At 36.7% G+C, this 26550-nt stretch overlaps 1 protein-coding gene across 12 annotated transcripts in view; it reads right to left on the bottom strand.

Annotated features, from left to right (window-relative positions):
* Positions 1-26550, bottom strand: part of LOC5579206 (protein phosphatase PP2A 55 kDa regulatory subunit) — a 178625-nt gene that overhangs the window by 86428 nt on the left and 65647 nt on the right. For 5 of the 12 annotated variants that reach the window (XM_021857622.1, XM_021857626.1, XM_021857625.1 and 2 more), the window contains exon 1: positions 6655-6863. Coding sequence is in view for 2 of the 12 variants with exons in the window: in XM_021857621.1 (XP_021713313.1) it covers positions 23708-24010 (303 nt within the window). In the remaining 10 variants the exon portion in view is untranslated. Of the gene's footprint in view, positions 1-6593; positions 6864-23707; positions 24011-26550 lie in introns of those variants that run through there. The other 7 variants (XM_021857623.1, XM_021857627.1, XM_021857629.1 and 4 more) reach the window with 3 other exon arrangements.

Here is a 26550-nt window from a genome sequence, read left to right as displayed (position 1 = left end):
TGAGGTAGCAATCGAGCATAAAAGGAGAGGCATCCATAACTGCGCGGTTGTTACTCTGGATGTGAAGAATGTGTTCAATAGCGCAAGCTGGGAAGCGATAGCCTACGCACTTCATTGCCTCAAGATACCGGTGCAGTTGTTTAAGCTTCTAGAAAGCTATTTTGTTGATAGGATTCTACTGTATGACATAAAGGAAGGGCAAAAAGTGTTCGAATTGCCACGGGAGTATATCAAGGTTCAACCCTGTTCCCGATGTTATGGAATGCGATGTACGATGACGTACTGAGGCTGCTTCTTCCGACGGATGTTGAGATTGTTGGCTTCGCCGAAGTGGTCATCATCAAGGAAGATGTTCAATGCTTCAACCAAAGAGCTGGAGTCCGCAACGCGTGTAAAGATGCAACGCTCAAAGGTTGGCAGCAGGAATGGGATAACTCAGATGCGCCAGATTGGTATAATGATAACCATGGGGAAGTGAACTTCCACCTGACGCAGTTTCTGTCAGAACATGGTTGCTATAGGCAGTACATGCATAGGTTCAGAATCTCCAACGTGCCCCAATTGTGCTGGTGTGGAGGAAACAGCGGATCATGTCGTGTTCGATTGCCCCCGTTTCATTGTTGTGAGAGGTCGCATGTTCGCTACATGCGGAGGGGACACGTCCCCCGACAATATTATAGAGAGAATGTGTGCGATTGCCTAGTGCTGGAATGCAGTAACTACGGTTGTCACTCACATTGTGTTAGTATTGCAGCGCTTATGGCGCGCCGACCAAGAGTTGACTGCAAAGGATTAGCCCTGCTGATGCTGGTCCCTTGAAACATTGTTTAAGTCGGCTAGGAGAATCAATTTGCCTAGGCTACTTCTGCTACATATGTTAAGTGCTATATTCTCTGGCCCCTCCCCGAAGAAATACCGTAAGGTGATTCCTGGGTGATAAAGAGTCTGAGTTAAGTGAAAACCACAGAGCCCAAGTCCCGTGTGCTCCCCCGATAGCCGGGTTATACTTATGACACTTGTGGTATACGTACCACGGCACAATTGTCTTGAAATGAGTTCCATACTGTTAATTGTCTCCATTCAAGATAGCCTTCAAATAATTTTCTTGACATCATGTACCATGGTATATATACCAGATATATATCCAAGGTATTACATGAAAATTTCTAGCTTTGCTAGAAGTGCGAAAATTATTTAAAAAAGAAAGGCCTGAGGCCAAGGATAATGTCTGTGCACTCTCTACCAGTGTTGTAAGCAATCACGGTAGTCGACACGTTTTGCCATGCCAGATAGCAAATGCTGATGCATTTCAAAACTCAAACAGCGGGATGCCTAGCAGCGTTGTGAGCCAAACGAATACACCCACAAAACATGAACGGTAGGCGAACCTCGTTGCGTATACCCCCCCTGCTGGGAAGTCAAAAACTTCCATTGGTAAAAGATCCTCAACCACCGGAACTCACGACCTTCATCTATTCGACCTTGGTCTATCAGAGCCTCTAACGATGTCACTGCCCAAGTAATACAGAAAACATTTTATTGGGCAGCTACCTGAAGATGATGTTATGTTCAGGTTTTAATGATTAAAATCAGTAAGGCGTCTGCACCAGTGATAGAGTCAATAGTAACTGGTTGAGGAATTAAAAACCGTCAAAAAATAGCAGAAGCTCGAATACGTCATTCGAAAGCTTTTCCACTTTACTACGCGTAAGAAATAATCTTGGAATCAAGCATGGGAAACTCGATTAATGCGTTCCCCTCATTCACTTCAACACGCCATCAAGGGCGATGTCGTTTTTCCAACCAAGCTGAGAGTTTTAATTTCCAATTCGCATTCTACTTCTTCGCCGAGCGATAAGCTAAGCAAAAACAACAAGGGAATGAGTCACTACCGGTTACGTATGCCGAAGCCATCCGATTGCAATAGCAAATGATTGTTTACATTGATTCGGCTCAAGTGGCATTAGTGTTGAAGTGCTGATGAGCGCTCACTGAATGGCAATACGTCTGGCAGAAAGATTCAGTAAGTACGAATCCGTTCATTTAACTAAATGCATTCAGTGATCGACTGCTGGACGTTTTCGTTCGTGTTTCTGCTGAACCTTAGTAGCGTTCGGCTGTCACTGAACACTCGGTTGCAGCCGATACTTCGCCATTTTTTATCGGTGCGTTCGGGTGAGTTAATAAATTTTCCCATGCTTAGAATGATAAAACGATTGAATCTTTCCATAACACACTTGCTCCATTGTTGAAACATGTTTCAGTGGTATTTGCCAACTTCTGTTCTTATAATAGTAGTATTTGCTGTTCTTATAATAGGGGCTTACATTGATTTCTCATTAGGATTCACTATTATAGGGACGCGCCGCTATTACTGTTTCAGATACACTTAAGGTGAAACAGCTTGAAATCAACTTCTAAGATTGCACTAGAACTTCAGAAGTACAAATCTCACAAAGAAAGCATACAACAACAGTGCACTTTTTATTTTGGCTTTGTGCACTATCAGAAATAAAATAAGAAGATTGGAAACGTTTGCCAACTATTTCTCCGGTTTAGTGCCTTTGGAAACGTGAGTAGGGGCACAAGTTGGCCATTGTGGTGGCCATCTTTGGATTCCAAGATGTTTTACCTTAAGAAAGACCATAAATATTATACTGGGGCAGAAATAAAGCACTACTTATGCTTTGTGTATATTAAGAATAAGCTAAATACATGTTGCTTAATTTAGTTTAATATAAATAAGTACTTAAGGTAATTTGTTAGAATAATTGGGAAATGATATTAGTGCCAACCAAACTTTCTTCTTGAAGCGCATTTTTCTAAAAAAAAATATTCGGGGATTGCATAAAGAAATCATCCTGCAACATAAACTTTGATCAAACTAGTCATATAACACCCATAACTAGGGATGATGGATGAATTTATGGTTAAGAAAAAGTAGATTTTTCAACGAGTCGGGGCGGTTTGGCCAATCGGGTGGTGTTGAGAACCGGACCAAATGAGAAGCCGGGAACACTGATTTTCAAAGTCGTTTATTGAGCGAATGTTAGTAAACTAAGAAGCGATTATTATATTGAACTTACAATTCAGTGAGACAACTATATGGTACCGACTTCGATTCCGTTTTGTATAAATTCAATTCAAGACTTAGGGAATCATAAGTGATCAATAGTATCATAATGTCTCTAAACGTGTAACCAATTTTTACCTTCTTCAAGCCATACGGAACAGTTTCATAACGAAATATTGCTAAAAGCTGTTGCCCTGATTTAGCCTGCAATCAAATCTATTGTAATTCATGGCCAGTATTTCGCAATCTGTGCCACTTACTTATACTTCAATCAAACGAACTCTTTATTAAATTTCAATAGGACTATTGCGATCTAATATTGTAATTTCATCTACAACCTTGCACAAATTTTCCAGTCACTCTGTCATACGGTAGGTACCTACTTCATCTCATCTGACAATTCGCACAAATCGATGCAACGATAACGCATGATGGTGTTCTACGTATTTGGTGTATGTGGCCGGGTTGCCAAATCGTCCGCAGTTGTGGCAACAAGTGGAATGGGCACCCCTTGAAAACTGCGATTCTTGAAATTTCATCTGAAATAACATGCAACCCCAAAGCTGCCAAGGAAATGAAGCAATAGGCTTATAAGTCAGTGTTCAAAACTCAAAGAAAAAGAAATAAAAATAAAATAAATGGTGTTCGGAAAACCTGCCCATTTTGCTCCGAAGGACTCTTTCAGATTTCATCATTTTAGAATGATGATGTTTGACTACTAGAATGTTTTAGAAAATTTAAACTTTTTAAATGGAGTGTTTATAAATACTAATAACTTTCAACCGCGAAAGACGTAGGATTGATAAAGTAAGTTTGTTAACTTTTCTGACTTGAGACTATATGAATAAGTTTTCGAGAATTGGTTCCATTTTTAAGGATTTTGTCACCCCTGTGGCGTTTTTGTCAATTTCAAGGTGCAAATTTGCACCCAATTTTAAAAATAAAGTTTAAATATGATATAGCGTGCAAAATCATAAATCTTTCATTTTTATCATTGTCATAATGCGTCACTCAAATTTGATAACAAGTATGTGTATTTAAACAAGATTTTTGAATTGAAAATTTTATTTTTTGAACAAATTATTGTGAAAATATTATTATTTTCAATATCACTTTACTCAAAAGGTTGCAAGTTTCGAAAAAAGTTATATTTCATCTACCAAATGTCGAAGTTTGCTGGATATACACCTTCATTATTGTTTACGACAGATCCATCATCCAATCGAATTCTACACGTTTGAATCTATGGTCCACTTGATTTTGCAGGCGTTAACAGGAATGCAAAACAATTTTCGATCGAAAGGGCATTCGAACGTTTACAAGAATAGGTGTGATATACGTCGATTATATTTGAAATCAAGCATAATATTTCAAAACGGCGTATCTGACACTCAGAAGAATCCGAGAAAATATCAATGCAATATATTGTGTATCATTTTAAATCCAGTTTTAAATGTTTTGTAGGGGAAGTGGTGGTAAAATGAACAGGGGTGGTAAAATGAACACCGTGACTTTTACCGAGAAAAACCCATTTTCGAAGATTTTTTATCACGCACGGGCGATTTAGAGCATAAATCTGAGTGTTCGAATTGATACGGAGGTCAATTGAAGTGAAAATATCAACAAAAACTAAGATTTTAGAAAACCACGTTTGAAAATTAAAACTGACGTAACTTTTAGCGCGGGAGACTTGAGGTTTTTCAGTGAGGTGAATATCGTTATGATATGATGTCAAATCTGATACCTTTAGAATTCTTTTTGAATGGGTTACAATCATTAATGGATGTATTTTCGGTAGAGCAATGCAAATTTTCAAAAATATTTGTTTCGCTCACATTTTTTGCGTTGTGTTCATTTTACCACCAACCGCTGTTCATTTTACCCACATAGTGCAGGTAAAATGAACATTTGCATCGCTTTTTGATAGCGATGAAAACACGTGAAAATTTAGATATTTTAGTCTGAATCTATGTCGCTGCTATAGATTACATCCCTATTTTTGATGGTGTGCGATAGAACTATACAAATTCCTCGTTTTTCTATCAGAAACAAGATGATTTCCTTAAGGTGTTCATTTTACCACCCCTTCCCCTATGCGTCGGATTCAAAAATTATGCGCTTGAAATATCTGAATTCAATTAACCACATTCTGAAAAAGTGCTAATTAAATTAGCAAATTTTGTTGATTGCATAAGCCATTTTATGAGACGTTTCGAATCATATGGTTTCCGTTTGTTTACTAGGTTTGAAAGTTTCTGACGGGCCGATTTATTTACGTTTCTTCTAGCGCTACATTTGGAAGGAGCTTATTCATCAATGGCGCTGGTGGCAATGCCACAAAGTTTTTAATTTTCGCATGTAAAATTGAAATCAGCAGGCAGGGAAGATATTTTTCATCTACTGGTAACATAATACATGTAAACCGGGTAGAAACATGCGCTGAAAGAGACGAGGACGTCATCGCCAACAAAAATGTGACCAGCGCCTTTCAGATATTATGCTAGTTTTTTGAACAACAACAATGAGCGGCCCGCCAGAAAACGTCATTCGAACGTCTCGTAAAATAGCTTATGGACCTATGCACGAGTTCATTATTTGACGTTTTAGCGGTGCCGTGTTATTTATGTGACCATAGCAACCAGTGAAATCGGCACCGCTCAAACGTCAAATTAATGAACTCGTGCATTGGTCCATTGCGTTTTTCACGAAGTTTATGACACATGGAGATCCTTCGCAATATGATGTATAAATATAGAAGTATAAATCAGCACCAGATTAATTTATCAGCACGTTTGAAAATTACACAAGAATGTATAGTTCCAGAAGAGCACGATTTCGTGTATCTTTTATAAGAGTATGAAATTTTAATCGATTTTGCCGCACTGCATTCGGCTCCTCTTATCTCACGAAGTGAGACACCCACAATCACTTCTCACGAAACTGAGTACCCCTAAGTCCTACACTCACACAAGCAAGTCCATCAAGGCATATTTTCGTGCACACAACCACGCCGCATCTGCTGGCCTTTTGCCGAAGAACAGAACCAAAGAACGAACAAGAAGAAAAGCACAACCACCAAAATTCGCAGTCTTTTCTTTCCTTTTGCTGGACCAAAAACTATCAGAACTTTGATGTTTTTCACCAGAATCTTGGTGCGGCGTCTCAGATGAGTCAGTGTTGAGATTCACTTCTTCCGTGAATTTCTTTTCAAACCCAAACACGATTCACCGTCCAAAAGCCACTTTCGTACAAAATCCCTCTTGACAGCAGCCTTGAACAGAAAACACCTTTTCTTCTGGAAGTGTAGTGTACTCTCAGCAGTCCGGTTCCATCGGTTTCTTATTCTTCTTCCGTCCTTCGACAGCCACACACCACAATGATCCAAGCAATCCAAGATTTTGCCTAAGAAGCTATCTTTTTCTGGTGCTTCAGCAGCAGCACATTTTTTTCCTCCCCAGCAGCGTAACGCAATTTACACTCCCTGTAGCGGATTTTTTATCGTTTTCCCGATAAACGCCACCTGCTTTCATGGTTGACACAATCCTCAAACGACAACTTCCAAGATAACTCGATCAACTCACACTCAAAAAGCACCGAAAATTACGCCTCCGAAAAAGGATTACCTCGCCACACGGACACCGGAATGGACACTTTTTCCACGCGAAATTTGCACTGAAAATACCCAATCCACAACGGAGAGACAACGATTGCGACGACGACGACAGCGATTACCGCAATTTTTGCCTGACGACTGCTGTCCGCATTCTACTACTGCTCGATCTCTGCTGCTGCTGTTGAATCATGCATGCTCTCTTGGCTCTACACACACATGAGTGACAACGTGAGTGCCCACTGATGTGTGTTTGTGTAGCGGTGTGTGATAAGTCAAAAACAGTGCGATGGAAAAGGAAAAACATCACCCTCGCACGGTGGTCCAGATTACGATAAAACAGGTGAAAAATACCATCTTAGTGTACTCTCAGAGGTTACCCAAAATCGGGCTCATCTGGACCAACACATCATGTGTTAAATTTTAACACATCCGCAAATCAAATTTTGTAGTGATTTCTACATAAGTTTTTCATTTTTCCGGCACATTTTGAATTGTGAAGCTTCACATAATGTGTTCATCCACAAGAACTTGTTTCTGATCGAATCATACTCAATTTTGTGTAAATTAGTTCAAACAAAAAATGTTTTAGCGGCAACCTGGAATCGAACCAAGGCCCTTGTGATCGATAGGCCCGTGCGTATACCACGCACCTTTCGACGCTTTGATGAGAGGTGATGCTAAAACGGTACATAAAGCGTTCGTATTGCATCGTATCGTTCCACCTTCCATAAGGAAAAATGTATGAGTTTCGGAAGTCTAGTTCACAGCGTGTACCATGAATATGGGATGATACACAAATTATGTCACGCTAGATTTCAGCTTTTTTGACCCCCTTTGTCACGTTTTTTGTATGAGTCCTCCGAAATTTTTGTAAGGCTTGTCACGCTTGGCTTGGCCCCCTCCCCCCCTCGTAATTTGTGCATGATCCCTATGTATAGCCCCCACCCCAAGCAAGTATCACTTTGCGTCATCAATTTTGAGAGAAGCAAGAATTAATTAGCCAGAACCGATGGGAATAAATTGAAGTTATTATATTTTTTTATATTCTCTAAAATTTTATTTTATTTTAGCGATTATCTGTTCTCAACTAAAGCTAAAATCTTGAATGAGATTTTTACCACCGTTTCCACATACTGAACTACTGTGTACCACATTCGCCCATCTCATCCGCAAGTTGAATGTGTGTGAAATTGTGCGTGTGTGATTGCACAACCACAGGTACAACGAAATTCGCGGAGCGATAACAGCGCCGCCACCACGTGACTGAACGTGGGTGGTCGAAGCGAGAACTACACTGACATCGCGCCAAAGTTTAGACGGGATTCGAATTTCAGCTGGACGAATGATCGTCATTTTAGACCAGTCAGCAAGGTGAAAACAGTCATGTTTCATTTTTGGCATCAGTGAGTAAATAATTGAGAGGTTGAAAGTCAGAATTTAATTTATAAATAATTTACTAACAGGGTGCTAAAGCTCTGTTCCAATTTTAGTAGAAACGCTTAAGGTGAAGATGCATAAGCCAAACCTCGAATTTTCAAGAGCACAAAGGTATGGAGGACCAATCTGGTCACATGCGTTAAAAGCACGAACAGGATCATGTCTCGGAATCCAAAGATGGCCGTCACAAAGTCCGACTTTTGCCCCTACTCACGTTTTCAAAGCCACTAAACTGAAGAAATAGTTGGCAAACGTTTCTGATCTTCCTAATTCAAGCTTTCTGCTAGTGCACGAAGCCAAAATAAAAAGTTCACTGTTGTTGGATACGTTCTTCGCGAGATTTGTGCCTTTGAAGTTTCGCACTGCATCATGATTCCAAATTGTTTCACCTTAAGGGCGATGACATATTGCAGGAGTAGAGAAGGGATAAAAGGAGAGAAGAGAAAAGAGTCAAAGCTCTCTCAATGCAAACTATATGGAAAACGCGCTTACCTGATATACTAAGGGCGAAGTGAAGATGTTCAAAGAGTTCTGTGGAGATTATTTGCTGCTTCGACGAGCAAGAACGCTAGTGAACGCTAGAGGAATTTGATATGACTGCGCTCGTTTTGGCGTGAATGGAGCACGGATCAGAACGTTTGCTGGTAAATTAAATCCACAAGTAGGGAATTTTATAATTAAATGAATTGACTTTTGTAACTTATCATAATTACAACTGATTTATTGATAAACTGTTACCGTGGTGAATCAAAATCCGGACAGGACCAATATCCGGACACTCTGGTGAAATTCAATCATTTCAATGTTAAATATCCTTCCTAGTGTGAGAATATTATTCCTACTATTAATGTTAACTATTGTTGACCATTGTAACATGAATTGACATCAAGTTAGCCTTGTAAAACATTAATAAAGACAAAAACAAAAGTCGGTTCCGCTAGGACGCGTTTGCTTTCAAAATTAACGATAACCAAAGAAATTCTACTCAATGCGCCATCGCGTTTCGGCGATTCATTACGCGTTTGTTACGTGCTTATCATATGAGATTCATGTTCTGTAGTGTGAAATAATGAAATGCATGTAATTCTGTGCTAGAAGAAGACTGTCCGGATACTTATATGTGTGGTTTCGAATCCTGACACAGTGTGTTAGCATACAATTTTTCAAAGTTCAAAAAGAAATACAACATCATAATTGTTCAAAAACCTGGAAAACTCGTTGAATGTTGTACCGTTGTGATTTTAAATAGTATTAACTGAAAATGTTTGTAAATTATGTGTAATTATTGGGGGAACGATGCACATATCACAAGTATCTTTTGAAGACTTCAAAACTAACATTGTATGATGTTTCTGTATAATCCAACAGAGGAACAACATTATTTTTACAAATCCATGAATCTTTGTATCGTGATATCAAGGTATGTTTAATGTTTTTTTTAAGAACAACTGCGATTTTTGAATGTCCGGAATTTGATGCACCGATGTCCGGATTTTGATTCATGTGTCCGGATTTATGGACACGACATAATGCAGAATTAACTCAATTTTCATTAAATTCGTTGTAAATTTGGTGAACATTATCAAGTTCTAACCTAAAAGCTATCATCTCAAAGTAATACATAATAAAATAACGATTAACCAATCGTATGCAAGCATTTGAATATGTGTATCACCTTAGGTATCCGAGTTTTGATGCATCACAGTAATCAGTGTTTTTGTTTTCTATATTATTTTATTGCTTTCTCCAGTTGATTACTACTTCAGAACATCTTTTATCATTAAATGTGATGGAAGAATCCGTACTTGGTATTGTTGGCGAAAATGAAAAACTGTTTTCGATCGAAATGGCATTTGAATATAAACATGAACAGGGGTGAATAATATTTTGCTTGTTCAGCACTAATCTCTCTTTTAAATATCTAGATTTTTCAACAATTTTATTACAACCTGAATAATTATAATTCGTCAATCATATATTCCTTATTTCTATTTGTCTTCCTGTATACATTTTCCTCATAAATCGAGATAAAAAGATGTCGAAGAATATGATCAGCTGATGTAAGCTCAGTCTTTGATTTAAACTTTCATCAGTTTGAACATTCACTCTTGTATAATTTTCAGAGTACTCTTGGCTTTATTTGACTCCATTTTGCTGATTTGAAGATTGTTCACTGTTAGATGATTTGACAGCAAATAAACAGAAATACAGAATGATAATACTGACATCTAAATTCGAAAAAAAAAATTCATATGGATTTTCCATCAAAAATTGAAATTCAAGGTAAAAGCAATATTCTCCGTCCCAACCTCACCTATCTAAAATAATCTATCCAGCCCAATGTGAAACAAAACCAAAACAACGCCATTATGGGTTCCGGGAAATTCGATCGGATAAACCTTGAGTAACTGTTTGTAAAACGCCTCTAAAAACAGGAAATCTTCCTAGAGTTCTTGATTACGATTCAATATCAAGCACCAGTTCAATAAAATTCTGTGAAATACAGTGATACCTCCATGAGTCGATGTTCCATGACTCGATATTTCCATGAGTCGATGGTCCCTTCAATATCGACTCATGGAGGTTTCACTGTATCTAGATATTTTGTGCAACACTATGGCTTACGTAAAACAAACTTGCTCCTTGTGGATCACTTGTCAATGCGGTATATAAAAAATCGACAAGGCATGTTTGATAAAATCTCAAACTATATTACTTAGTACAGACAGAAAGCGAGGATGTGAAAGAGGAGCGTACGCGTTGAAGGTCTCTCCATGCATGTTGTATGGAAATCGCGCTTACCTGGCATACCGAAGCGATGCGAAGAGGCATGGAAAGTGTGGTCAAGCGTGAAAGCAGTTCGTGTGGTGCTTCGACGCGCGAAAACGCTTGAAGATAATTTGAACTATTATTGGCAGCACTAATATTGCGCGTGAATTTCGAACTGATGAAAACAGTTGGGAGTAAACTAAATTAACAAACACAAAAGAAAAGTTCTTTTTTATATATGAAAAATAATGTGTGCTTTGTACCACTGAACTGATCTTATACAATAAAATTCCCCAACTCAAAATTATCACTCGGCAATTCCGTAGAAAAAAAAGATTAAAACTACAATGTCCCATGACTTATAAATAAGAGATTCGATTTGTTATCAATCATTAAAACCATAGCTTTTACTTTAATAAAGCGGGAAATTGCTCTCAAATTTGATCGTTTATTACTCATTCGGAAAATCAATATTTACTTAAAAATTAACTGCAATTGGAGCCATTCGTGATCTTGTTTATAATATCGATGATTCAGGTTTAGAAAAGATTCCCATAAAACATTTACAGTACTCGTAGAAAAGGTATGCAATTAAAATACTATTTCATTCCATAGATACAAACATGATATTATATCTATAACTAGTGTATTGTTTAAACTTCCAGTCGTCGCGCGGTTCACCACCGTCAAAACCACCACACTGCTGTTGAGTGAATTTAAAGAAATTTTTCGTTCATAATAGCAGAAGTTTAATAATCTAATTTTGTGTGGAAAAAGGCATTCAATTTGAAAACTCTCGAAAATTATAACTTCTTTATGAAAAAATATTCGGTAGGCTTGATAGATATCATTTTTTTAAATTTCTTTATTAGATTCATTTCAAACATTACATTCATTTCTTCTGGGTGTTCTGTGTTATTAGACAACACTATCATCCTAATTTGGTAAAACAAATTTAAGATTTTAATAACATTTTATTAACAATATATTACATTTCATTTGCCGTAGCAGTTCAGATTTTTTACAGGTGAGTTGATTTCACCTGCTTATAGAAGAAAAAAATAAACACGTTTTCAATTTACTTAACTTAACTTTACCTAAACATATAACGCATTAATCGTGGCAATAGAAGATTGTAACGTTTTTACCTGAAATTATTAATTATTTTATTTGACATTTGTTCCAATATTTCAACATTGGATATTTTATGTAACTCATTAGTACTATATGTACAAGCGTACAAGGGAGGAAGCTTCAGAATCATTTTCAAAATTTTATTTTGAATTCTCTGAAAAGCTTTTTCCTGGTTACAATTACAACAGCTAGTCCATATTGGTACAGCATACAACATGGCTGGCCTGAAAATTTGTTTGCATATCAAAAGCTTGTTCTTAAGACAAAGTTTTGATTTTCTATTAATAAGGGGATAGAGACATTTTACATATTTGTTACATTTGACTTGAATGACCTCAATGTGATTTTTGAAAGTTAAATTCTTATCTAGCATGAGCCCTAGAAACTTACCTTCATCTGACCAATTTATTGGAACCCCTCTCATCGTGACAACATGTCTACTTGAAGGTTTCAAATAAAGAGCTTTTGGTTTATGTGGGAATATTATTAGTTGAGTTTTGGAAGCATTAGGAGAAATTTTCCATTTTTGCAAGTATGAAGAAAAAATATCCAAACTTTTTTGCAATCGGCTACAGATAATACTTCGTCTTTTGGCGGAGAGGCCTGTGTCATCCGCAAACAAGGATTTTTGACATCCCTGAGTTAACTCAGGTAAGTCAGATGTGAAAATATTGTACCGTTTTGTCTCAAATTCCGAACAGACTCATATTCCGAACACTCGGTTTTTGTATGGCGATTTGGTTGAAATGTTTCGCTGAAATATGTCACCAAATAACGAGGAAATGGCAGTAAATTGTAATTCAATTTTAACGTTTCCAATGTAATTTTTACCGCGGGAGTAGTGATGACTCTCGAGTTTGAGACCAGTAGAACAAGCTCAGATTATTTTTTTTTGGAAATTATTCATTTGGTTCCGATTTATTCCTGCTGTTCGGAATTTGAATCAAGGTGTTCGGAATATGAGACAGAAAGAAGACAGTGTTCGGCATTTGAATCAAAATGTTGTTCCATACTTTTACGTAAAACAGTACTAAAAATAATTAAATCGACATTATTATTGGTACACCCAACAGCTAACAGTTAGACTTTGTGAAGAAATTAAAATTTACACAAATATCAGCCAATTTATGCCAATCAGATGCATTTGAAGTCCCTGTTGGCCTTAAGTGTTCGGAATATGAATCAAAACGGTATAACTAGTGGTCCCAGCAAACTTCGTATTGCCACCAAGTAGGCTGCTGAAAAACGTCATGGACGTCCCATACAAAACAGGCAGTTTCGCTCGCTCCGAACTGCGGAATCCGAACTGTTCATTGGCAAAAAATGAATGTTCGTTGATGTGGGCCATCATTCTATTCAAAATGACTTTTTCAAAATGTTTACTGATGGAGGAAAGCAAACTGATTGGACGATAGCTAGAAGCTTCTGCAGGATTTGTGTCTGGTTTCGGGAATATATGCTCATTGAAAACATTTGTTAAATATATCAACTAAGAATGATAAGCTACTTTCGGGAAGTTTCTTGATGAGGATGTAAAAAATTCCATCATCGCCAGGAGCTCTCATATTTTTGAATTTTTTAATAATAGTTCTCATTTCTTCCAAATCAGTATCCCAGGAATTTTCGAAAACGTTCTCTTGATTGAAAATATTTTCGAAGTCCTGAGTAACTTGATTTTCTATTGGACTAGCAAGTCCTTAATTAAAATTGTGCGCGCTTTCAAACTGCATAACAAGTTTTTGAGCTTTTTCGCAATTAGTTAGTAGTAATTTGTTTTCTTCTTTCAATGACGGTATTGGCTTCTGAGTTTTTTTTTTCAAAATTTTAGATAATTTCCAAAAGGGCTTAGAGCCAAGGTACAATTGAGACATTTTATTTTCAAAATTTTTGTTTCTTAATTGAGAAAAACGTTTCTTGATTTCTTCCTGCAAATCCGGCCATATAATTTTCATAGCAGTATCGCGAGTGCGTTGAAATTGCCTTCTCCTCACGTTTTTTAAGACGGTTTATCATCATAGTCTATAATCACGTATTCAAATTTTACTTCACATTTTGGAACTGCAATGCTCCTGGCTTCAACAATGGAATTCGTTAAAGTTTCAAGAGCATTGTTAATATCAAGTTTTGTTCGAAAGAAATGTTAACATCAAAATTAGAGTCAATTTATGTTCTATATATATATATATATATATACCAGTCGGCTTGATAGCTATCATCATTATGCACAACCAGTACCATATATGTTTTGATTTATTTTTGTTATCTTGAATTAATTGATTTAACTTTTTAGTAGTTGTTTTGATAATATGTGATAGTGATTCATATTTAAAAACTATGTCACGAAAATCTGAATTAACTATTCATTGGTTATTTAATTAATGTAGTCAATCGTGTATTCAATCAGATTAACAACAACTTATTTATTCTGTTATATTTTTTCCAATTTTTATGTTGTACCATGCCCACACAGTTACGGATCACCCACAGTGACGGATCACTTTGGCGTTCAACATCGAATAACTTGCCCAAAACATAAACGTTTACGTAAAACATATTTTTCCCATGTTATACTTTTTGTCTTCTACCATTTGTAATGTTAAGCACAACATTCAACCGCTAAATAACGGTGTATTTGACAAATGTTTAGTTGGTACCACACAGCTATCATTATATGGTCGTTTTCTGTAAGAAGTGCCGTCAGCATTCATAAGCTCCCACAGGTGGTAAAATTCTAATGTTATAGCATAAAACATGCTCGTTTGCTTCGATTCAGTATGAATTCATCATTGGAAAACATTTTTCTTGATTGTTGATTCTAAATACCAAATATTAGCACTTCTAAGTAGTGATCCATAATATGGACCAGGAAATGATTGTTTACCACGGTTATGGATCACATCCAAAGAATGTAGATTTCTGCCATTTTAAGCATTGGATTCGACATTTTTAGACAAAAGCACTAAGGATAAAACTAATAAACATCAAGGTTTGTCAATTTCGTTTTTTAGCAGACAAAAATGCGTGGAAAACTTGGTATGGAGCGAAAAGAGTTCATGTCTCAGTTACTACAATGCAGTATCACTAAAAGAGGGCATTTTACCCTTAGCTCTAATACTGCAATTTTTTTGCAGTTATATGTGACACATTGTTAACTTTCGCCAAATCAAGCAATACAGATGCATTGAGTTGAAAATCTCTTGATTTTGCGCACTGATCCGTAATATGTCACAATTTGATCCATAATATGGTTTTCAGAAACCGATACAATTTTTAATTTTTATGCAATCCTATGTAAATATTAAACTCAAAACAGTTTACTATACGAAGATCCAATTTGAAACGATTCAATTCTCGTGCTTTTATATTACGTTTACCATGTAGTTTTATTGAATTTTATAGGTTGGACTCCACACTATTTGATCCATAACTGTGGGGTCATGGTAAATACTCTGAATGATAGCCTATGATTGTTATTTCTGCTTGTTTCATCCAGGTTGTATCGGCCCTACATTGTAATTTCTAGCGGACTGGAGAGCGGATGATGACGAAAAATAAACATACTTAGTGATTTAAATGGTTTTCTTCGCACGCCATCGAGAAGCAGTCTTCTTGCTTGATGAGAAATGATTTTAACAAACTTGCTACATTCTACAGAGTCGCCTTGACAGGCCTCTGTTGATGCGAATGGGACATGGGAAAGGAGAAGAAACCGAATAAAGCAGCCGTGCGCGCTCTCTCTCTGGTCGCAGGCAGCATGCTGTTGCCGAAGCACAAAATCATTGAAAACACGGAGCGCATTGAAACTCTTTCGAAACCTCTCCCAGTATGCCATACCATTTTTACCTCTTCTCTTCTCTTTTCGCCAACACTTCACTTCACTTCTCTTCTCTTTCGGTATGCCATCAGCCTAAGAGTAGCAAGTGCATACTGAACGGTTTCTAAAGATGCCGTGTGCATCACAGCCGGGATGAAGTCCATCAGGTTCATCATCAAGGAAGATGTTCAATCCGCTCTAACGTAGGTACGGTGCTGCCATCTGGAAAAAGTTTACTCTATGCGTGAAGCGTCGAAAATTTAACCCGGCAAGGTATAGGAAGTGAAATTTCAAATGCTTATATAAAATTAACCACAATAGCTATTTAAATTCTTTTCAGTACATGTTGATAGACTATTGATGGGCTACATTATAGACACATTATTTTGATTTTTATATTTTTTCCTCAATATTCTGCGGAATCTATAGCTTATCATATATCTAACCCCGTACACTTAACAGTATTTAATTAAATTTAGTTTTGAAATTTTTAGGAGCATTTGAAAATTGACTTCCTATGCTTTGCCATGTAAAAAAATCGGAGCTTCACGCATAGGGTCAACTGTGGTAATTGCCTCCGTCATCGCGAATTGAGCTCTCGCCGAGTGGTGTCACGAACACATGTGCACATTTGCAAACACTGCCGCTTGATTTTGGGAACAGCTGATCTTTGTTTATATCATATAAGCACTCTTATATGATATTATCTAGACCAAAAAGCAAAAAGACCAGCAAAATGGCGCCTCCATGGCTTGGACAGGCTCATAAAATTGTGCATGTAGTGAAATATCAGCAAAATCACGGCAATTGTTTGTTGCTGTCGCCGTAAAACATCGTCTTGTTTTGAGGGAGCCCTTAACCTACACTCAAAATAATCCAAACGTCATTGTTACGTGAAAACATACGTGGTTTTTTTCCATCGCACTTTTCACGTAGCTCTTACGTTAATCATAGGTAGCCCAGAATAAACGCATGAACTTTTGAACTTCGTTCATTCCACCGGCGCTACATGTAAGCTTCAACACTTGCCAGAGCTACGTGGATTTTCCGGTAGCCTTTACGAAGCGTTTCAATAGGACCTAGATGGTTTTGCATTAAATTAACTAGAATAAAGACCAACATTATCTCTAACAGGCTTTGGAAAAAAAACTAATTCCCAATTGGAAAATGTAAACAAAACTAAAAGATTGTGATATTTTTATATTCAATCTGAGCATTGTCAATCTTGTTTCCCAAATGTAGTGAGTTTGTTCTGTTTTGTTGCAGCCTTCGCGTGCTATAATTGATAGAGGTTTTAAATCAGGTGTAAAATATGAAGTAATGCAGGGGTTCTTCGGTATTCACAGCATATTTACCTTAAAGTCAATCTAACACAGGATTCAAAGTTCAGCAGCTTCTGAAGTTCTGCAAAAATCAAGCGGACACCATCTTAGGATTTGCGCTCAACACCGAATGTACGAACAATATGTAGATGTCAAAATGAACTCAGGCACCTACGTGAATTTCACGTAAGTGCGATAGGTAACCTCAGTAACAATTACCGATTTATTATTTGATGGTTATGAACGGCTTAGTGATCTTTATGTTAGTCAGGTGAAGTGGAGGCAAAATTAATTTGGAATGATCTACGTGATTTTTCACGTAGCAATGACGTTTGGATTTTTTTGAGTGTAGGAGGCAGTGGTTGAGTGCAGATATGTGGACGAGATCACATCCAACGATGATCTGCAATAGGAGTGGCGATCACAGTGCGATATTGGAGATGTGACCATGACAACCTGACTTTCAAAGTTTGCTGTTGATCGATAAATATGCGTACCGTTTTGATTCATATTACGGACACTTAAGGACTCAGGGAAATATAACCCAGCATAGAGCATACAAAATAAATCATTCTGTATACAGGAAGGCAAAAGTGAGGAAGCGTTCGGAATAAGAATCATGAAAAGGCCACACATTTTGATTTATTTAAAATTATTGAAGTTGCGGAATCATATATGATTCTTTAGCGCTATCGAGCGTCGGAAGCCCTTTACTTTTGAACGGTGGGTGAAGAATACGCTTCCGCAACTTCAATAATTTTAAATAAATCAAAATGTGTGGCCTTTTCAAGATTCTTATTCCGGACGCTTCCTCACTTTTGCCTCATATACCGGACACTTTGAATCGATTTCCGGACAGCTCATGATAATCATTAATGGAACAGTCAAATCATCAATCGAAATCGTTAAACCACCAAAGAGACATCTAAGGTAGTTGGGCATTATAAATTTTCAAAGATATTTATGGAAAAAGTTTACTAAAACGAGCCTTGAAATTGAGAACTTTTGAACAGCAAAAATTGAAGCATTTCGCGTGAAATGTTTCCCATACAAAGTAGAGTGTCCGGAATTTGAAGCTGTCCGTAATATGAATCAAAACGGTACACGATTTTAAAAGTATGAGACTTTTTAGTAAAACTACCATAAACAGTAAAATTTGTACTTAAGACTATAGTTTAACGCACGATTTAGCTCTCGTTTGTACAAATATAGTTTCTTTAGTAAGCCAAACTCGTTTTGAACATGTTTTCTACTTTTCTCTTTTGCTGGGAGTGAAAGGATGGTGTATCAGCAAATTTGGCCATAAATGGGTAAATCACTTAAGTTACCTAATGTCAGAGAATGGTGGAATATAATTTTTTAAAGCTATACCTTCAGTGAGATAGTAAAGAATACAAACATACAATTTGTTCATAAAAAATGGATTTTTGTTTTGCGAATAATAATGTTAAACTTTGACGAACAGCTTTTCTTATGAGTTTTTGGAAAAACTATTTAGCTCATCAACCAAAAGCATTTTCTAAGATTTTATATTTTCATAGCATTATAGAATAATAGTTGAACGATGCACAGAAAACCGACTTCGATTTTATCAATAAATTAAAAAGATATAGCATAAACAAAGTGTCCTCTTTATAAAATGAACAGTCCTTATTATTTATAACCTGGAAAATTACAGGATAGTTGCAACCTCTCTAATGAATTTACAAATAAAACAAATTTCTCAAGAAGTTCCATCAGAATCTTCTTTGTAAATTGTCTTTGGAATCTATCCTTCCTTGACTTCTGGTTTTCTGGAATTCTACCAAAAAGCCTCCTAAAATTCAAATAGATCAATACAAATATCTTTATGAATATCTTAATCAATTCTCACTCCCTTCCCTGTTATTTCACTACATGGTTCTCTACAGATTTCTTTACCGCTATGCTTATTTTGAAAGCAAAAATTTCCTGGAGTTTTTCAACTAATTTCCTCCGAAGATTCTCAGGCAAGAGACATTCCAAAAACAATTTTCTTTTCAATTCTTGAATAATCCGGAGACTTGAAGCAGAAAAGAAAAACATAAGCGAATTTTTGACGCAATTTTTTTTATGTATTTTAGAAATATTTCCCAAGGGCTTTTGATAAACTTCGTAAAAGAATTAGTAATATTTTTTGGGAAAACTATTTGAAGGAACATAAGAATTTCTTATACAACTTTCAGCGAAATATCTCAGTATAAGATTTGACAGAATCAATTATTTTTAGAGGAATGCTGAACTTTTAAAAGATTAGGTAATATTTTTTTTTTTTTTTTGGTAAATCCGGGATTATATTCCGGAATCAGTTTTCTAATAAATAGTAGACATAGAACGAAAGTCCATCAGGAGGAAATTGCTTTGAAAGTATGAACAAGTCCCACAATATTACTAGACTAATTTTTAAGAGATTTTCAAAATTTCTGAAGCCACCTTTCAATATTTCTTCAAGAATTTCATCATACTAAAATTTCATAAAGAATGTCGAAAATTTTTTTGGAAAATTTTAGAAAACTTGGCCATGCCGAAATTTTTTGAAAGTCAAGCCTTATTTTTTGACCAAAATTCCCGCTATGTACTGTCTGAGAAATTTCTTTAGTAATTTTGTACATTTTTTTCTTTTTTTTCCGGACATTACCTTGAGCAAGGTATCCCCCAAGAACATTTGAAATTATGATGCAGTGAATATGCTGCTTTATGCTAAAACAGCATTTATTTGGATTATTCAGAAAAAAAAATGAATTTTGGAAATCCAATTTCCCGGATATTGCCTTTTTTGTATCACGATATTTTTTGCAACGGAAATGTCGAAAAATTGCGCTTATCGCAAACAACAAGAAGCTATTTCTAACAAATAACCATTCAATCGACGGCCGGACGGCCGCCACGCTGATGTTGTATAAGACAAGCGAGGTTTCATCATTGTAGATGTTCAACATAAAATAACGTTACAATAGAAGAGATTTTTGTCAATAACAAGAGTCATGTACATTTAATCAGAAGATTTCGCTTCATGTTACATAGTTTTTGTTAAAATTTTCATTTTTATTATCATCAAAATTTTCTGGGGAGGGCCTGGATGATTCTGGAGGGGGCCAGGCCCCCTGCCCCCCCCCCCTGTTCCTACGCCAATGATAACGTCTTTTATTGAGTACGCTACTGTTTAGTATAACTGTCACTGATAATTATTAGAAACTTAGGTTTCCATAAAATTTGTTGATCAAACGTTTGACTCAAGTTTTAACGCACACTAAGTTGAGGTCGGCAATTCAGGTAACGCCGTGTGCTCGGCAAATTTTAAAACAAATTCGAAAAAAGTCGTTTATTAGATGAGTTTTAGCAAAATATTTCCAAGATCATCAGGTTTGCAGAGATCTCGCCGAAACTCTCGGTGGTGCATTGCAAAAGCGCATCTCCCCCAAAGTTGGCGCTTAGTTGGCCTAAGTAGAGTAACCAGGGTAACCCGGTATAATATGCCCCCTCTTAAGAAAAAAAATGGAAATATGTTTGTCAAAAGCACTATCTCTATTGAAAAAAAAAAAAAACACATCAATAGGATCATTACCTTACTGGTTGTTGAAAAAATGCAAGCTTCTCCGCAAAATCTACTTAATTAACTGAAAATAATATCTTTTTCACAATCATATAAATCTCGTACTTCAAAAAGAGCCTCAACAATATGCCCCACTACAATCGGATAGTACGCCCCATGACAATTGGACAGTATGCCACACAACATAGGGGCTATCCATTAATTACGTAAGGGTTTATGGGGGGAGGGGGGGTTTGAGATTTCTTACGCGCCATACAATTTATTTTTAATTTTCATACAAAAAATCTTACCATGGGGGGAGGGGGGGTTGAAAAACCCCGAAATTTGTCTTACGTAATTAATGGACCGCCCCATACAGAGATTATAAGCACCGGGACTGTCAGCTGCATATGCACACTGAAAAACTGCTAACGAGCTTGCTCGGGAATGGATAGAATCAAGGGTAAAAGGGTGGGGCATATCATCCGGCCCGAAGTGGGGCATATTGCCCAGAAATAAGAAGTTGTTGAAAAATGAATATTTCAGTGAATTTCCACCCTTTTTGGTAATTCTAACCTGGGAGGGAGAAACCGATACAAAATTTCTCTACGTTATAGTGAGCCGAGATTTTGCTATCACGAACTGTCACTGTGAGCCCAGATCTTAAACAATGGACAAACATAATTAAAGCGCGTAATCAATCAAAGCATATTTTTGCATTTCATCAAAGGTAACAAAAATCGAATGAAAATCAATTCATGAGTAAATTCAAAAGTAACCTCACGTGAGTACCCATTACCAAGGATGGAAAAAAATCGTCTCTAGCGACAAACAACACGGTATTCGAACGGTCTAAGAGGGCCGTTGCTCTTGCAGCAGCATGATTTGAAAACCTCACCACGCGCGCATTGCGCCGACATAAGGAGCATCCGATGCAATGTTTGTCGTGAGACAAAGAGTTTATCGGATGTTGTTACAAGTAGCGATCAACTTGAATCATGGCGCATTCGCGCTATTATTTTTCGTTAAAACCATGCCCGAATGATTTTGGAATCACAAACAATATATCCGAAGGGAAATCAATGAATAATAATGGAACAATCCTCAGAATAATAAAACTATGGCTCGCGAATACTTAATCGCTAGCCCACACGCAGAACGATGCATTATTCGCGGAGCGTAGTTTGTTGTGATATCTTAACGACAAAAGGTTAATCGTTGTTGCTATGATCGCACGATAAAGAACAACCGCGATGCATCGTGGATTTTGTCATGATCACTAGATTTCCATCCTTGCCCATTACTCTAATTGAATATAATGTATTGGAATACGCATCTTTTTACTGTTTTCAATAAAAATGAAAATTCAACGCATAGAAAACTGTGGCCCTTTTTCAATGTTTGTCCAGAAAGATCGAAGCAACACAACTAATGAAAACTATAGAGAAACTTAAAAGTAGATGGAGTACCGTGTACCTTTTAATTCCGCTCCTAAATTTGAGATTCTGCTCAGAGGATTCGAACATTCATTAAAGAGTAATGAAAACTAGCTATTTTCACCAAGCCTGCCTTGATTATGGTTGGTAAACCGTTGTTATCTTGCAGTTTAGATAAACTTCGTATCAAATTTCATGTGTAGTATCTGTGCCTCCCTCCCAGATTCTAACTAATGATACTCGTTCATTATTTCCACGTCGATATTTCACCATTGGTTGCTTCGATGTTGTTGCTATTCAACTAAAAAAAAACTTAACCCCCAAATAAAAATACTGCAAATTCAAAACTGAAAAAGCAGTCTCCTTTTAAACCAAAAAATAGGAGAAAAATAAAACACACAGCTGTTTTATTAAATAAAAGAGGTGTGGTAAATAAAAGAGCTGTGTGTTTTTATTTTTGTCGATTTGTTTGTTTAAGAAGAGAAAACTGAAGGCTCATACAGAGCAAGCTGGGGTGCAGGCTATCAAGACGCCAACCATGTGATATGGGACTGCCTCGAACACGGTATTGCCAGATCCGATTTATATGGAACCCGCAGGGCCCACGGCAAACCAGAAAAGGAAGACTTTAAAGATGTTTTGGGTAAGCTTGATCTTGGTTATATGTAGCTCGTTTTCGATTTTTTTAAGCAAGCTGGAATATCTATTTGACTGCATCGTTCTTAGGTTTACTTATCATATTTACTTGTAATTTGTCCACCTTGTCCGCCTCAAGCAGGAATATTTGTTATTTCCATCGTAAATAGAGGACTACTTGTCGATTGTCTACCTCTTCTTTCCTCCCAAAAACGCGTTTCATTGTATCGTTACAGTTGATCATCATGTCCATCATTCGTTGCTTAGCTGCCACAACTATGAAAGCATAATGCTGCTGAATGGCTAAACACAAACACCAACGAAAGACACCTCAAATCCAATTCCAATATTTTTTTTATGTAATCCCTTAATTCGGCCAAACCGCGATTACTTTGGTTCCCCAAATTAACATAGACTTCTAAGTTACAACCACAGACAAACAGACGTAACACTTAGAACAAATTTCGATCAAAATCATAGTCACGAGTACATGTACGCCCAATGCTAAACTTGGTGTGTTTGGCCGACGGGCCAACAGATGGCGGTAGTGTGTAAACGTCAAACGCGAACAAAAACGATGCAAGCGCTGCAGGTGATGGATTGGCCACCTACCATATTTTTGAATCGACCGTTAAAAAGGTGGTCGATGGACAATGATGAGAGTGTGACGTCTGTTTATCTGTGTTACAACGATAATATTGTAAACAATTATGGAATGAATTCAGCTTCTTAATGCCTGATGACGCATGAGCCTTTAGAAAAGAGCTAAAAAACTGAGACACTAGAAAAAGCCTTTCTAGTACAGTTTCCACAAATTTGTTAGAATTATTATCTATACGATTCGTGACGAAGTCTGTAAATCAATTTCTGGCAGAGTTTTCGGTGGTCCATAACAGAAATTTCAAAACAAGTGCCATACTCACCACTGCCTCCGCCGGAACTGCTGATGAACTGCTTCTTGGTCCCGTTGACGGCCGTATTGATCATGTAGCCGATCTTGGTAAAGCTGGACTGTCGTATCACAGGTCGTGGCGGTATCGGAGGCGGAGAGTTCGGACTGTGCGGCGGACTCATTCCACTTCCGTATTCCGGGCTTGTTCCGGCTCCGCTTGATGTTCCTCCTCCGCCGCCGCCACCCGGTATAGATATTGGGCTGGAGCTCACTGTTGAGCGGCCCCATCGACCCAACGAAGGTGTACTCTGCCTTATGCTAGTTTGAACTTTGGCTGAAAGTGGAAAAATGTGGTATTTGTTGTAAAAATTGCTTGATAATGTGTATAAGATCAGAAAGCATTAAAATCCCTAAGTTCGTAGACGAAAGTATCAATTTTTAATTAATGAATTCATAATTTTTTTTCTTTTTTTTTTTTTGAAACAAATAGTTATTAGTTATTGGTTGCAAGGGAAATACCGACGAAGTAGAAATATTGCATAACGATGCGTTTTTATATAGGTAATTGAAAGTCGATTTTCAGTTTTGGGGTAACTTTGATAATTATTAATTATCAATTATCATGATGCATAGTTTTTTGTAGTTTAATCGAAAAAGCACAGTTTTCTAAGTAGAAAACGATTTTATTGCGCTTCGATATCCTAATATTGATATTATAAATAATCAAACAAGATTTCAATCTGTCGACTCAATGACAGTTCAACTTACATAGTGACAGTTCGTCCCGAAGTAAAATTTGCCGAGGGGTGATTCAAAAGTAATTTCCATACTAATTTCAAACGTGTTTTAAACATAGTTCAAGGTCACGGAAAATTTTAAACCTTTGGATTCTGATTCTATTTTTAACGTAGATTCAGAATATGTAAGAACCTGGATACCCCTAAACAAGCCAATTGGATTGTTTAGTGATAAATAATATATTGTTGTTACAACTTAATAGAAAGAGCACATTCTTCTAAGTGTAACATAATTTTATTACCCCTCAATATCTTAATTCTGATATTATAAATGTTTGAAAAAGATTTCAACCTGTAGACCCAATAATCATTAATCATTTTGACAGCTCATCCCTAAGTAAAGCTTGCCGAGGGGTGAATTAGAAAGCGATTTCTATGCTAATTTCAAATGCACTTTAAAAATAGTTCTAGGAAACAAATAAATTTAAACATTGAATTTTGATTTAACTTTTAACGATTATTCAGAATAACAAATTATTGTTATGTCTAATCGATTATCAAAGTGAATCCTGTGACCCAACGATCTTCCCTATTAACAAACATCCCTATTTGTAACCTTTGTGGATATGTAGAGGTAGACACGGTCTCCAAATAGCAAAGGTTGCGCGGTAATATTCTTTCCCCCAATCCCATCTGACTGCAAGGACGTAGCCGGCGCTAGAATTATGCACACTGAAGAAGATTATTACCAATCCCAGCCGAACTTCCAGTGGATTCAACGTACATCTACACTGACTTCGGTCAATCACGAAAAAGCAGCCATTAATATGTGTAGTCAGTCTAGCTAACCTAATTTACTCGTCCAAATTGATTCAAAACATAAGAAAAACAATTATTTTCCTTATAATGTTAACTTTCACACACCTAATTTGGCCAAAATACTCCTAATTTGGCCAATCTCATAAGAAATCAATGCGATTGACCAATTTAGGAACCGAAGTTAAATCTCTGGCCGAAACTGGTTCTGATGACCTATATAGACCAACTAGATTTTCAAAGTGAAAAAATGGTATTAGGGAAAGTGTACTAGTTATGGCCATAGTGGTTCCCTATTTGGCCATATGTGAAATTGTGAAAACTTTCACATTTTGAATCTTTTTGTTTAGATAATTCAACTGACCACTTAGGTCTTATTGAATGACTTAAAACTAAAAACATTAAAAACAATCCATTTTATATGCAATTCATTACACATCATTGACACACAAATGCATTTTAAAATACTCCAAAGAAAACATAACAACACAGCCATCTACATTTCTTCACATCTTAGAGCTACAAATAATCTTTACATCATTCAGGATCGAGCAATCAAACATTTAAAATATAACAATTTGAACATATATAAATCATACTGGTTTCCATGTTTCGTTTTGTCTATTCGAATGAACAAATTCTCTAAATTTGATACTTTTTGGCCAAGTAGTTGAATTCATTGCGCGGGATTTCCACTTTCTATTCAAAAAGAAATATAATCCCATGACTGCCTGAGATTCCATTCAGACACCAGTTTTACAACTTCGATGTGCTCGGGTTCAAGAATGTTCAGTGCACGAGAGACCATCAAATGAATGTCCCGTTCGGTAGCACTCACATCAATATTTCTAGAAAACTTATTCAAACAGACTCAAGTCAAAAAAAAGTTAACAAACTTACTTCATCAATCCTACGTGTTTCACAGACGAAATTCTACACGTTCCGCTCTAAACTACCTCAATTTTTTACTTTTAGAACGCTTAATTTCAGGATTTACAAAACGACGTAAGTAAGATTTTCAACTTTCGCAACCTTACCATTACTTTCGCCGCTCCGTTGTATGGAAAGACAAAGTGACTTAACCACGAATCAAAACAAAACCACTACTTGAGTCGATTTTACACTGATACAAAAACGTCGTAAGTAACTGAACAAAACGGCTTATTATTTTGTCATATAATTTGTGTGGGAAACGATAGGAACTACCTAATGTTTTAACGCGAGCTGATTGCATGCAAAATTTAAGCAATGTACACGGTAAAAAATGTTAAAAAGGAGATTCATTTTAAAACAGTTTTAGAAGACAGGTTGTAATTCTTCT

Source organism: Aedes aegypti, chromosome 1 (assembly GCF_002204515.2).
Source record: "Aedes aegypti strain LVP_AGWG chromosome 1, AaegL5.0 Primary Assembly, whole genome shotgun sequence".
Taxonomy (NCBI): domain Eukaryota; kingdom Metazoa; phylum Arthropoda; class Insecta; order Diptera; family Culicidae; genus Aedes; species Aedes aegypti.
The sequence above is the reverse complement of the archived record's forward strand: the minus strand, read 5'-3'. Positions and strand labels throughout refer to the sequence as shown.